General features: G+C 38.8%; 2 protein-coding genes across 4 annotated transcripts in view; one reads left to right on the forward strand and one right to left on the reverse strand.

Moving 5' to 3' along the window:
• The window catches only part of LOC125046393 (splicing factor 3B subunit 2-like), a 9,718-nt gene extending 1,626 nt beyond the window's left edge, over positions 1-8,092 (forward strand). Inside the window, exons 2-7 of one of the 2 annotated variants that reach the window (XM_047644144.1) lie at positions 1,321-1,401; positions 1,590-1,843; positions 2,073-2,297; positions 2,598-3,002; positions 4,181-4,396; positions 5,955-8,092. In XM_047644144.1, coding sequence (XP_047500100.1) covers positions 1,321-1,401; positions 1,590-1,843; positions 2,073-2,297; positions 2,598-3,002; positions 4,181-4,396; positions 5,955-7,856 — 3,083 coding nt within the window. In that variant the 3' untranslated portion in view covers positions 7,857-8,092. The remainder of the gene's footprint in view (positions 1-1,320; positions 1,402-1,589; positions 1,844-2,072; positions 2,298-2,597; positions 3,003-4,180; positions 4,397-5,954) is intronic. The other variant, XM_047644145.1, reaches the window with a different exon arrangement.
• Positions 8,093-8,209: 117 nt separating this feature from the next.
• The window catches only part of LOC125046392 (DNA mismatch repair protein Mlh3-like), a 9,081-nt gene continuing 2,290 nt past the window's right edge, over positions 8,210-15,000 (reverse strand). For both annotated transcript variants that reach the window (XM_047644142.1, XM_047644143.1), the window contains exons 3-8: positions 14,946-15,000; positions 10,280-14,705; positions 9,707-10,003; positions 9,286-9,496; positions 8,905-9,059; positions 8,210-8,705 (exon numbers count right to left, since the gene is read on the reverse strand). The exon at positions 14,946-15,000 is cut by the window's right edge and continues 73 nt beyond it. In XM_047644142.1, coding sequence (XP_047500098.1) covers positions 8,631-8,705; positions 8,905-9,059; positions 9,286-9,496; positions 9,707-10,003; positions 10,280-14,705; positions 14,946-15,000 — 5,219 coding nt within the window. In that variant the 3' untranslated portion in view covers positions 8,210-8,630. The remainder of the gene's footprint in view (positions 8,706-8,904; positions 9,060-9,285; positions 9,497-9,706; positions 10,004-10,279; positions 14,706-14,945) is intronic.

Here is a 15,000-nt window from a genome sequence, read left to right on the forward strand (position 1 = left end):
CTACTACTACTACTACTACTACTACTACTACTACTACTACTACTACTACTACTACTACTACTACTACTACTACTACTACTACTACTACTACTACTACTACTACTACTACTACTACTACTACTACTACTACTACTACTACTACTACTACTACTACTTTTATTATTTTTACTGTTAATAGTATTATTAATATTAATAATAGTGTTAATATTGATATCAATATAAATGTTCATACTAGTTAGTAGCAGTAGTAGGAGGAGTAGGAGAAGGGAGGGGGAAAGGAAGGAAGGAAAGAATAAGGATAGGAGAAAAGAAAGGAGGGAACAGGAAAGAAATGAGAGGGAAGAAGAGGGGAACAAAGGAAGAGGAGTAGTATTTGTAGTATAGTAATTGTAGTAATGATAATGATATTAATATTGTCATTGTTATTTATATTTATTATTATTATTACTTTTATTATTATTGATAACAACAACCCCAAGCTGTCGGGGATGACATGTACACGCATGCCATGCCCACCGTAAGTTTGATTTATTTAATGTTTTTACATGTAGATGGTCTACAAGTACTAAGTCACCATTGAGCCAATTATGAGTACTGCCTGTCTTACTTGTTAACCCTTTTCCTTGATTTTAGAAATCTAGTATTGCTGTTAGTAATGTCAATAACACTATAATAATGATAAAGTCTATATAAAAATAGGAACAACAGTATTGATACTACCTGTCTCACCTGTTGACCCTTTTCCTTGATTTTTGAAAATATTTTCTGGTATCTAATGTTGCTGTTAGTAATGTTATTAACACTATAATAATTATAAAGTCTATAATAAAAGTAACCATATCAGTATTGATAGCATTAGTAAAAAGAAATGTTTTTTTCCCACAAATTAAAGGAAAGGTGAAATCAGGTGAGGTTACTTACAAAGCCTACTAATAATTCCTTTGTGGCTAAGCACTTGCAGAGCTATCAGTGTGCAGAGACATTTCACCTAACAATACCACAGTCAACACAACATTTTCCTGGGGGCTTTAGGTTATTATTGTTGTTGTTGTTGTTTATTTATTATTATTATTATTATTATTATTATTATTATTATTATTATTATCATTATTATTATTAATTATTGTTATTGTTGTTATCATCATTATTATTATCATTGTTGTTGTTCTTAAATGTATTGGTAATCGTAATGGTTATTTGCTGTTATTTTTGTTTTATTTTTTATTGTTAACCATTACTGTTTCCGTTTTTATTGCAATAAAAGACAAGGCATTGTAAGATGAGACATTTTCATCATCAGCTTTTCCTTCCCCTCTCCAGGTCTGAAGAGTGAGCTTGTGGAACGACTTTATCAACACCTGCTTGCCCAGGAAGAGGCTGCCAACATGGAAGAGGGCAAAGGTAGTGTAATTTGTATTATATTCTGTAGGGTAGCTTAATGTGAGTTGGATGGAATTGTACTAGCTTTTTTATATTGTTTGAGCCAATTTGTTTTTATTAATGCGATTATTACTGTTTTGATTTATTGTCAGTAGGTACATTTAGGTAAAAAATACATGAATAATATCACATGTTTTTTTTTATTTTAGATGGGGGGGAGATGGATGAGGGAGGCCAAGAGGGAGACCACACAGACCAGCTGGGGCAAGCAGAGAACAGAGAACTGGAAGAGCAGCAGCAGCAGGAGGACATGGTGGTGGAGGAAGAGGAGGAGGAAGAGGGCAACGAGATACAGGAGCAGCAGCAGGAGCTAAAGCAGCAAGCCCAGCCGCCACAGCAAGAGCAAGGAGAACCTCCACAGGATCAGAATGAACTCCTAAGGAAGGCGAGGGAACAAGAAGAGGTGAGATGATATGTTATTTATTTTTCAAGTGTATTGTATTTATTATTTTGTTTGTGGTGTATTATGGTGATCAGGAATTAATTAAATTTATTTTAGATAGTAAGATTAAAGGGTAGGTAGAATACATTTTTATGATTGTTAAAGCTTTCTCTGTGATTTTAGAGGAGGGAAAAGTCAATAAGCATTGGTTTGGTATTTCTTGTTCTACATTCTGTAATTTTTCTTATAGATGTTGGCCCGTCAAAGACAGTTGGAGGAAGAACGACTGATGCAGCAGAAGGTCAGGGAGCAACAGCGGCTTTTAGAACAGCAGCAGCAACAGAAACAGCAGGAAGACCTGTATCGTCTTCAGGAGGCAGCACTGAAGGAAAAGCAGAGGGAGGAACATGAGAAACAAGTGCAGCTGCTGAGGCTGCAGAGGGAGGCTCTGAAACAGAAGGAAGAGGAACATAAAGTAAGGGATTTTATGATTCAGGCTTCTGTGTTAGTTGAGGTTGACTCTGTAATCATTTTATCCTTTAATTATTTCTCACAAGGGACTTTGCATTATAAGCCAGGATGTTTGCTGTATCTCTCAGTTTTTAGTAGTAGTTGTGGTTGTAAATCTGTGATGAAAAGTTGATCTATATTTTAAACTTTTATTTCAGTTATCGTTAGTTTTAATTAAAAGTGACAAGTATACATAAGGCTTACTGGTGGTATATGTTCATGTTTTTTGAAATTTCCAATTGTTAAGGTATATTTTGCTTTGTAGATACCAGCTCCACCACCAGGTCCTCCAGGCATTACTGCCCCAATTCCACGGCCCTCTGCACCCGCATCTGTAGCTCCAGTACCACCAGGGGTAGGAACGGTTCCAGTTCTAGGGCCTCCTGGTGTTAAGGCTTCTGTGGTTGTGCCACCACCTGCAGCATCATTCACGCCACATCCTCAAGGGCCGATCAATGTTGGTGGTCCAGCTGGATTCACAGGCCCAGCTCCCATCCCAAGTGCTGGTCTCTTGGGCCCTGCACCAGGGTCTGTGCCCAAGTCCACACCCTCACCACAGCAGCCACCTCTCAGGCCTCCACTCCTTCAGACAGCTACAACTCGTGCACCAACCTCCATTGCACCGCAGCGTCCGCCTATGCCTATGGCAAACACATCACCCAGACCTCCGGTATTTTCTTAAACCTTCTTCATTTGAAGTTTATGTAAAATATTTTCTACATTGGATCTAAAATGTTGGCCATTTTAGATATTTTAAGGTTGCACTGTAGCGTCTCACTAACAAGGGCGCCCAGCTTGTACGTAGTTAAAACAAGGTAGATTTCTCAAAGCGTGACCTGTGGTAGTGCGAGCATCACTTATTAACTGGGGCAAACAGTTATGCTAACTACTTTATTAAACTTTAGTACAAGTTAGATTATTAGCTTAACTATGGTGGATAGGATGGATATTCCTAAGGCATAAAATAAGATATAGACATTTAAAACAGACGCTTTATTTAAAAAGAAATAATAAAATACGAAGCATTAAAAACAGGTCCACGTTACAATAAAATTCATGAATAACAACAAGGTATCCAGTCTAACTCTTGATTTCTGAATCCTAAAAATCCTCACTTGTACTTCACTTAGGCGACCGGAGGTTGAGGTAGCCCATTCACAGTAGGGTTTTTGTTTTCACAAACAACTGTTTTTTTGATAATAAGCAGAGTCCAGAGTGGCACTTTGGAAACAATGGTACGCTGCAGAATCCCCTGTGGCAAACTAGTGCTGGCCATTTACGTGGGTGTGGGGATTGCTTTTATTTTTTGAGGGATGAACATTGTACTTGGTACACATACTGACCACTTTATAAGCTACAGCATGTTACCAGGGAATCTTGATGCAAAGCACTAGAAAATCTAATAACCTGAGTCATCAATTTACTTGTTGGCACTTATGCCCTTGCTACCTCTAAGATATAACCAGAGGTGGGCTCTAACAGTTATTTGGTAGTTTCATTTAGTAGTTTCTTCAAAAAATAGCTAATTCCAAATTACCCCTCTACCTCCACCCTCCTCAGGGACCCCTTACAACTCGCTGGATAGGAAACCTAGTCTATTTTATGTAGTATTTTGTTTTTGAGATGTCAAATGGCAATTTGCATATTAGAACATTTAAGTTCTACCCCAATTCTATTGGTATTTTTTTTTTTATTGTTTGTTTGGTGTTTGTGTGTTTGTATAGGTGAACATCACCTTTGATATATGATTATTGAAGTACTAGTGATGTTTGAGATATTTCCGCTTTTGAGGATGCACGTACTCAGGATTTGTGTATTTATTTTATTTTTTTTTTTTTGTCTTAAAAGGTACTTGGTAAAACTTCCTGCTTGCAGGGTGCAGGGCTGTTAGGTGCTGCTCCTCCTACTATGGGGCCCCCCGGCGAAAACCAAGACAAGAACGAGAAGCCGCCTCCACTTATGTCCCTGCACGTGACAGCTCCTAAAGAAGAGACTCCTCGTGAGGTGAAGCTGCCACAGGCCTTGGAGCAGGCCCTGGCTTTCAAGACAGAACGTGCCAAGCAGGTAAGAGAAATAGATCCTTTTAAGAAGGATGGCAGTGTGTGAAAGCTTCAGCTGTCATATATTTTACATTTGGTACTCTTTGATGAACTGCATTATTTTCAGATTCAGTTATAGTTAATATAAAGTGACTAAGGCCTATTACACATGTGTAGTTTTTTCTATGGTTTTCTTCATATGTCTATTGATGACAGGAAAGTGCAGTAGATGGATTCATACTATGTACTTAACCTGTTGGATCAGGGTAACATGTGGCTCGTATATGGACCAAAATCCAGGCATTAGGCTTACTTGAATGTTGACTCTACCGGGTGTGTTTCTTGTTGGCCTAGCCCACATGATGAACAGTAGTGGTATTATTGTCTCCTTGCCTCCTTTTTCCTGTGTTATTATCTCTTTTTCTGCATGTATTTTCCAAGGTCTATATTTGTGATTTGTTTTGCTGAATCAAGAAGATAATTGACCATTTTCGTTGAACAGACTCCACATTCTCTCTCCAGTTTGTCAACAAATCTGTGCAATAACAATAAGTAACAATGTCTTACTGGTATTTTATTTTTCATAATCTGCACTGGACCTGGTGCTCTTTTAGACACAGCTCACAGATGGTACATTTCACCCTGTTTTACCAGTGGAGATAATGCAAGATCCCCTTCCTAAAGCCTATGATAGGAAAAACTTGCCATGAGTGCACAAAAATATTGGGAGGTTGATTAGACTCATTTGGTGATTTTGCTTAATATCCATCAATAAACGAGTGTGGAATGTAATGTCCGCGAGCCATGACTGGAAGAGTGCCGGCTCCATGGAGGATGCTATTTCTATGCTCAGCATTGTATTTCTGGCACTGTGACTGGTGACGCAGGTTGTATTACAGGAAATGTTTTTATTTTTATTGCACTATGTTGTAGACTAGAGAGATAATATGGAGTCTTTGCAAGGAAAACAGTCTATTATCAATTGGATAATGCAAATGGCAAAAATGGCATAAAAGCTAAAAACACTTACACATAAAAAGAGGAAATAACAAATAGGAGGCATTTAGTCTTGTAACCGCACACACGTGTATGCGTGTGCCTGGCCTACAAGCTGTGCACGCAGCAGTGCTGCTGCTCACATAAGCCAAATGCCTGGATTTTTGGTTAATGATGAAAAAGTTGACATTATGAGTTTCTAATTTCAGTTCTTTGAGAAGAATTGTGTGAGAAAATTACTGCCTAGGGATCTTTTTAAAATGCAGATTTTGACTGTACAGTATATGTAATGGATTTTGTATCTACTCTGTGAGGATGGGAGTGGGAGTGAGTTTGTATGTGTGGGATTGGGGGACACTTCTATTTTTCTTTCTTTTTTCATCTAACTCAAGCTTTTGTTGTTTTGAAGATCATAGTGTAGAGGTTCTCATTTATTATATAAACAGCACTTTCTATTTAAGAAAGGCATGTTACAGAAGCAGAAACATTTATCCAAAACTGTTTTTTTTATGTAGTCTTCCTCTTCTAAGTAAACGGAAGATACCAAAGTAAAATGTAATAGAAATTATATATGCATCCTTTTCCAGGTGGGTGTAAATCCAGAAGATGTGGAGAAGGTTGAGAGGGAAGGACTGGCTGGCATGGACGAGCTGGAGAGCCTTCCGCCTCAGCCCCGTCCCCCTGTGCCTGTGGCCAAAGCTCAGCCCTCATTTATTCCAACTGGGTATGAAGAGGAAGATGATGAAGCCCCAGAGGAACCCAACCAGAAGAGCAAGCAGGAGAAGAGTAAGAAAAAGAAGAAAAAGAAGAGGAAGGGACGTCATCGCTTCCAGGAGGAGATGGACAGACAAAGGAATGAGAGATTGAAGAAGGACAAAAGTGATGCAGATGATCCAAACATAGAAATTGAGTATGTGCAGGATACTATTGACCTAGATATCACAGATCCTAATTATAGACACTTTGCCAAAATATTTGAGGCTTTCCGTATTGCGGAACCAGAGCCAAAGGTCGAAGAAGAGAAAGTGGTTCCCAAGACAGAAATTCCACTAGTGGATCCAAAGAAACTTGGTTCAAAGGTTCCAGGGATTCCCTTGGATGATGACGATGATGATGATGATGACATAAAAAAAGAGGAGGATGATAAGCCAAAGTTATCCAAAAGAAAAATGAAACTGCTTAAGCGTATGAGCATTGCAGAACTAAAGCAGACAGTGAGTCGTCCAGATGTTGTTGAAATGCATGATGTCACAGCAAAGGATCCAAAACTGCTGGTGCATCTAAAAGCCACAAGAAATACTGTACCTGTCCCACGACACTGGTGCTTCAAGCGCAAGTACCTCCAAGGTAAGCGTGGTATTGAAAAGCCTCCTTTCGAGCTGCCAGACTTCATCAAACGCACAGGAATTATGGAGATGAGAGCAGCTTTGCAGGAGAAGGAAGATCAAAAGACACTCAAGGCAAAGATGCGAGACAAGGTGAGGCCCAAGATGGGTAAGATTGACATTGATTATCAGAAGCTCCATGATGCTTTCTTCAAGTGGCAAACCAAACCCAAGATGACAATACATGGAGACCTTTACTATGAAGGCAAAGAATTTGAAACAAAGATGAAAGATAAGAAACCTGGAGAAATGAGTGATGATCTGAGGATAGCCCTGGGTATGCCTGTGGGTGCTAATGCACACAAAGTCCCACCTCCATGGCTCATTGCCATGCAGCGTTATGGTCCACCTCCATCATATCCAAACTTAAAAATACCTGGCCTCAATTCACCTATACCTGAAGGCTGTAGCTTTGGTTACCATGCAGGTGGCTGGGGTAAACCTCCTGTAGATAATATGGGCAAACCTATATATGGTGATGTGTTTGGTACCCAGAGCAAAGATTTTGACTCGCCGCTAACTGAAGAGGAGGTAGAGAGGACTATGTGGGGAGAACTGGAGAGTGAGAGTGAAGAGGAGTCGGAAGAAGAGAGTGAGGAAGAATCTGATGAGGATGTCAGTGGGTTAGTAACTCCTGGAGAAACTGGTCTAGTCACTCCTTCAGGCATTAGCTCTTTACCAGCTGGCTTGGAGACACCAGACATGATTGAATTGAGAAAGAAGCGCATGGAAACAGAAATGGAAGGTGGCGACACTCCAGCACTATACACTATCCTCCCAGAGAAGCGTACAGAGACCATGGGGCGGGCAATGATGGGCTCAACACACACTTACGACTTAGGAGCTGCAGGTGTGGGTGGGGCAGCAGCTCGTTCAGCACCACAGGGAGTCGAGGTGGCCCTCGATCCCTCAGAATTGGATTTGGTGGACACCGATGCCATGGCTGCACGTTACGAAGCTACTCTCAGGGAACAGCAGAAGGGGGAAGAGGAAGACTTCTCAGATATGGTGGCTGAACATGCGGCAAAACAACGGAATAAGAGGAGGAAGCAACAACAAGACCAAGCTAAGCCAGCCAAGAAGTACAAGGACTTCAAGTTCTAAGTTGGATTCAGAGACCTTTCTGTGGCTCATGAAAAGATTGTTGTTAATATGAAAAGTCTAGTTCAAAATATGACTTTTGTTTTGTATGTAGAACAATTGCCAGATTTTTTTATGCTTATCCTTCCATTGTAAAGTCGACTTACTGAGGAAGCCACATAACTAAGAAATTTTGTTTAAATCTTATTTTATCTTTATTTCAGACAAGAAAATAAAAAAATAAAAACTTTATTGGGTTCTGAAGCCTTTCAAAACTTCCTTTTGTTCAAACATTGGATTAAATCAAACTATGATAATAGATAATAAAAAGCGTTGTGAATAAACCTCTGATTTATTTAAAAACAGAAAAAAATGACAAGAAGAAGTTCCTTTTAAAGGGATCTTCTTGGATAACAACATATAACAAAGTTTATAGTATATTAAAATATATACATTTTGAAAAGCTACTTCTCAAAATCTATTTAACCAAACTTAATTTAAAATAAATATCACAACCTATTCTTCCAGTAAGGCACTTGCACAGAAAAGAAAAGATTTCTGTTACCTAGCAAGATAGTCTTATATATAAATAACTTGAATCCTACTCAACCTCAAAATGTATATGTACCAAATTTGTATCTTTGAAACTTGTTTTGGATTACACTGACCTACTTTTACAAATAAAATGTCAAGACAAACATACAAATTTAAGGATTACATTGTAGAAAATGTCCTCATTTCCACACAAACAAACCCCATTCCATTAAGTGCATGGAAGATTTTTCATTTTCAAATCAACTAGTCCATGTTCTCTTCACCTAACATTTCCTCCTCAATAGCTTCTCTCAGCTTGTGCAAGTTGGGTTTTCTTTCCTGCAAAGGCAAGAGAATAAAAATCATGTGTGGTATTTCTCCTACATGGATGAAATATATTGCAGATCAAGTCATATGTATATTTATCAATCTTTCTACAAAAGGAAAATGTCATTTCATTTTTGAGTATGATGCATTCAAAGCGGTAACACTGTTCACCGAAGTCAAGTTATATCAAGGTGTCCTTGTCTATACTCACTCTTTTATTTCCCTTTGCAAGGTGCGTCAGATTAACCACAGGGACTATTGAGGGACGTCCATGGGCACATTGGAAGGGCAGTGCACATGAGGACAGTGATTTCACTAGATTTTCACACTCGTTATAACTCAATTCATCTCCAAACTTGATAGCTCCTGAAGTCCATGCAAAGATAAAAGAAACTGGTTATGCTTCTATTTAAGGTTTCTTCAGCTATCATGAAAATCATAAAATCAATGATTTACATCTGCATTACTTTTAAAATCTACTGACACAAACTCTGATAAAAAAAACAAGGAAAAATAAAATTTCAAGTAAATCATAAACCATTGCATATGATTTTGGTGTAAAGAAAAATAAGATCTAAAGGGCTCAATTTACCTCTGCAAGCCTGACTGCAAAGAACATTCATTAAGGGTTTTGGCATTGTTGAGACAACACCACCTGTCTGGTGCAGGGTGTAACAAACATCTCGCACAATGCTCTCAATAATGGCTGTCGCTGACTGGCAGCGACGCTGACGAAGCTCATGTCGTTCCCGTGCAACCAGAATACTTGGTATAGCGTGGAAATTCACCTGTGATGCACTGACCTAAGGTAAAAAAGTAAGAGAACAAACATATATGGGGCAGAAGTGCAGGTAACAAAGAATAACCACAAATTTATGCAGTGATGCACTCTTCCACATGTTCAAAAAAATTATATTCAGATTGCAATTTCTGAGGAACGGTTCTGGTTCAAGATAAAGAGAGAAGGTAAGTCAGTTAAATGAAGCTGATGAAATAAAAACCATTGCAAATACCTGTGTGAAATGAAGGCCCCACTGTATGAATGTTCTTGTGTATGCCATCATCAGCCTAACTTCACTCTCAGGCAGGGTCATTTCCAAGGGTGGTGTAATCATACAAGTGCGAATTACACGCTCTCCATTTTCTAGGGATTCATAGTTCTCTTCAGTGAGGGTCTCAAGACGCACTCTCTCGTGGACTGCGTGTTGGTCAAAAAGTACTATAATTTCATTCACTTTGTGTAGAGTTGGATCAGAAGAAGTGTAAGTAATTTCACAGGCTATGAACTTCTTGTCCAGCTGGCCTAATACCTGCAAGAATATGATGCAATTAACAGAACACCTACTTTTTCTATTACTTCCTATCATTCTTCTATCCTATGGAAATTGGACTTTTAATCCTATTAAATACCTTAAAAATATAGTCCAGGCTTAATAGTACATGCATTTTCTATAAGAAGAACACTTTAAAAGCCAACAGCAAATGAGTGTGTAGAAATAATAAGTTGAGAGTGAGAATGAAAGAGAGTGATAAAGAATGACAATATACTGTCTTATCCCAGCATATAAATACTGCAAATATCTTACCTTGCAGGTCTGAAGCATTTCTTGAGAGAACTTGTATGGATGGACAATGTTATATATCTTTACAGATGAGTCCTTATTCACTCCTCGTTCACTTCCTGTTCCCTGAACTTTTGAACTCAGTATATCTGCATCCATGGCGAATGTTGGTGGCTCCCATTCTTGACAGATTTGGGCCACTTCTGATGAGTCTTCCTCAATACTGCCTAAATTTGATGGTTTCTCGGACCACTTAATGGAATCGTCATCCATTTCAGAGTCCTGCAATATGGACTGTATAGCTTCCTTCATTCCTGAAGATATTAGGGACTCACATTCTTCTCCTTCTTTGCTGATGGCCTCTTGCCTAAACTGATCCTGCTTTGTATCTCTGCTGTTATCATAAGCAATGCCTGACACATTAATCTCTGACTTTTCCAGTACTTTCTTCTTCTCCATTTCCCTTCTCTTTTTCCATGACATGAAGGCACTATATCCATGTGTGAGGACAAAATCTTGTTTCTGGTGGCTTCCTTCAGCTTCAGGTTCTTCAGATAAAGGGATCTTGAGAACTGGGGCCCCTTGTGGCTGGCTGCTCGTCCATTCTGGCATCTCCTTAATAACTGGAGCTTCATAAGAAGTGTTTCCTGTCTGGAGGTTTATGTAGACTTTCCTTCCACTGTCATCAGTTGCTTCCTTCCACAAATTTCTGAGATAATTACTTGTCGACTGGTTTGGATCATGTTCTGTTATGCAGTTAGCTTTAGAGCTGTGTGTCATGTCATAACTACTGTCCTCCTGCAAATATGCTGGATTATTTTTGCTTGTTGCCTCTTTGTTACAAACCCTATCCTCTGAATTCTGTAACTCTGTATCACTTGAGCTCCTACTAGGAACATCAGATTCTTCTAAATCATCTTTCTCTTTTCCAGATGTTTTTTTGAGCAAGTTTTCTGATTCTAAACTTGAATTATTTTGCTCCAGCTGCTTGGGTGATGTTTCTCGACTTACTGTATGACAAACTCCTTGATCTGTAGGTACTGCTGATTGATTTTTACCATCAATATGTATCATTTTGCCATGGAAAACTATGTTATAAGAAGGAAATTTGCTTTTTGTACTTTCTGATTTCTCTGTCACGCATGAACTGTCACTGCTAAGGCTTGGAACACTAGAGCCAAAAAGAGTTTTAGCATTACAAGTATCAGCAAGTGATGATGCACACTGAGAAATTGATGGAGAATCTCTGGTGCTAGGTATGGAGAGCTCTGAAAAATGGAGAGATGCAGACAGGGGATTCTGCGAGCCAGGGTTATCTGATGAAATGAGAGGAGGTGACTGGATATGTTTATTGTGGCTCTTCATCTCCATTTGACCATACTCATCACTACTTCTGATACCTGCAACATTTTCATTACATATATGGCTTTCTGTACCAGCATCTTCAGCACTGCTAAGCTGTGATGTTGATTCACAAAGTCTGAAGTTTACTTCAGTATTTGGATAATTGTTTTTAGAAAGAGGTAAGGTTTCACAATGCTCTTGTATGTTGTAAGCACCTATTGAGTTGCAAATGGTTTGATGTTCTCCAACATACTTCATATTAACATCATTAACATTTTCCAAATTACACACCTTTAACTGTTCAACATTCTTTGGGGCATCAGCTACATCTAGGTCATTACCTCTTAAATTACATTTGACTACAGAGTCCACAGCATCCTTATCAATAAAATCAGACAAAAATGCACTGCTTTCTTTAGCATCATCTTGAACTTTGTTTGAACTTTGGCCTGTGATAACTTGCTGTGTACTGCCAGTCTCATATTTTTTTCCACTGGAGATACCTTCAATGACAAAAGGTTGTGTTGGGGATATTTCTTTACAGTAGTAATCCAAATTCTTCTTTGCAGTATGAGTTATTGAAAACATCTCTCCCTGTTCAGAAACTGTCTGGAATATTTTCTTTTTCATCTCTTCAGATTCGTTTAATGCTTGGTGACCAAATTCGGGCTTATTACCGGTTGTAAATGCTTCTATATCATTTGTTTGTGATATCAAAGGTTCATGGACTTCATGATTTTTATTGTTTTCCACGCAGTTTTCATCTGGAATAAATCTCTGGATCTCCTCTCTGTCATCACCTATTTCACTGCACTTGTTATAATCATTTTCCACTGCATCTTGTGTAGATATCTCTTCAGGCTCTTTAGATAATGTGACTATTCTAGAACCCAAGCTTCTCTCTAGTCTAGTCTGGCTAACTGTATCATCTAGAATCTCTGCATTTTTGGGAAACTTAGCCTCCTTGATTTCTGACTCTAGTACTGGCTGGAATTTGAAGCTGCAGTCTAGATCCACATATTTTCTGGATTCCTTGTGAAGAGCTTTTCCATTGGCATCATTATCAGATTCACTATCTGACGTTTGGACTGTGACTGAATCTTTCATTTTCTGATGTAAGGACTTCCTGGTCTGATACCTGGTCTTGGGTTCAGTGTTGCTGAAATCTGCTTTGGGACTTTTCTTACCTCTCTGTGCCACTTCATGACTTGTACTCTTGTTGATGCATATGGACTGATTAGATGATTTCCTTTGGAATTCAAATTTCTGAAGACATTTTAAGGATTTAGCTTTTGCTTGATGCTTCTTCCATCCTTCACTGAGGGTTTTGCTGAGAGATTTTTTCTCTTTTTGCTCTTCATCTCCTCCCAAATTTTTTATTATTGGATCCATGCTAACTTCTTGTGATGTATCTTGTGATGTATCTTCTGTAGAAGTAGGAGGGGATGGTGCTACTCTAAGAGGTGGTGGCTCCCTGGGAGGGCTTCTGATTAGTTCCTGGGGAGTTTCATATGATTCCTGTTTACATTTTTTCAGATCTTCAGTATAAAAACTTTTAAATTCCTCTAAAGAGCTACGCTTTTTGTTGCTGTCTTTATTGTTTGCTTCATCGTGTGTTTCACTATTTGACCTTCCTGTTTCTCTTAACACAGTTGCCTTACTCACAGACTGATCTTCACAAGAAGGATGTGGACTGGTTGTGTCACTGTCACTTTGAGTAACCATTCTCCTAAACATATCTAAAGAACTGCGGACTTTATTTTTGGCTTCTTGAATTTTCTCTGGACTTCTTGTACTTAGTATTCTTGGTGATAAGTTTTGCTTTGAGATGGAACTTGGAGGAGAATTGTTATCACAAATTTCACTTGTTCTTTCTGAATTAAGATCATCAGTTTCTTTACTTAGACATACTTCTGATGGATGACAACTTTCATCATCTATCTCTTTACTTTCAACAGCTCTCAGTACAGTTTCATCATCATCACCCGAATCTATCTCATTATATCTCTGAGCGTTCTTCTTCTCATTATTTTTTCTTCTGACCGGGATACTGTGAACTGCAGACAAGTTATCATAAGTACAGAGTGTTCTACCATATTTCTCCTGAGGCTCTCCTTTCCATTTACTATTTTCTCCTGATCTTTTGAGACTAAATACCTGTAACAGAGCTTGGCTGCTATGAGGCTCAGCCTGACTCTCCTCCTCAATCATTCCCTGGTCCCGCCCTGACCTTCTGAATCGCTCGTCAAGAGATATGGCCAATCTCTCCTCCTCAGCAAACTTAATAACCATTTCTTCTATGCAGAGAAGAAGCTTGTCCCAATCCCTGAATTCTACAAGAGTCTTTGTGGGATCCATGCATATGTCATACTCTTTTGGTGGGCACTCAATATTGATTACGTATATGCCATGCAATTTCAAACCCTTTGGTGGGCTAGAAGGAGATTTTCCTTGGAGAGGTGTTGCTGGGTGGAGTCTATTGCTTATGATTGATGTGCGTGCCAAAAGATAGTTCATCATCTTGTGTATTTTTGTTTTCAGCACAACTCTCTTATTCACATATATAAACTGCAGGGCCTTGGTCAGGTGTGGCTGGACACTGATGTAACCTGTTACTGTAAACTGATCAACAGTATGTTCAACCTCTACTAGACCCTGTGACTTCTCCAAACCGAACAGCTGCATGAAAGTTGACAAAGTAGAGTTTGATTTATTAGTGTGCATCACCTTCGACTGGCCATTGTCATTTCTTAGACTAAGTGATATTTTTGGGTGAATGAGGGCAAAGCTTTCCAATCGTACTCTTATGTTCTCAATGTCAATTGCCTCCTTCATCAACTTTCGGCGGACAGGCATGTTGTACATAAAATCTTGGACAGTTATTGTGGTTCCAATACTTGGCCTGGGTACTTTAGCAACACTAATGGACTTCTCTTTGCCATAGGCAAAAATCTTGGTCAAGGTTTGCACTGATCCCCGTGGTCGTGTGGTGATGTCCACAATGGCAGCCACTTCCACTAGACTGGCCATGGCCTCTCCTCGGAAGCCATAATGCCCCAAGTTGGAATTAAGATCGTCCAAGCTATGGCATTTGCTTGTGGCATGTCTGAAATAAGAAAGCTTGACATCAACTGTGGATGAACTTTGTTCAACAATGTATTTTTATTTTTTTATATTTTTCTTATTTTTTTACATGAGGAAAAATCCACTAACAGTTCTAATCATCAATAGGGAACTAAGACCAATCAGAAGTTATCATTTCAGTTTCTGATAACAAAGGTAAAATACAAAAGACCAATAAAAGGAAAAATATGATACAATGTCACTAGCATTAAAATAAGCTTACCTTTTACCTAACAACTTTAGATTCTCTTCTGTGACACCATCACCATTGTCTACAA

This window comes from Penaeus chinensis, chromosome 39 (assembly GCF_019202785.1).
Source record: "Penaeus chinensis breed Huanghai No. 1 chromosome 39, ASM1920278v2, whole genome shotgun sequence".
Lineage (NCBI taxonomy): Eukaryota > Metazoa > Arthropoda > Malacostraca > Decapoda > Penaeidae > Penaeus > Penaeus chinensis.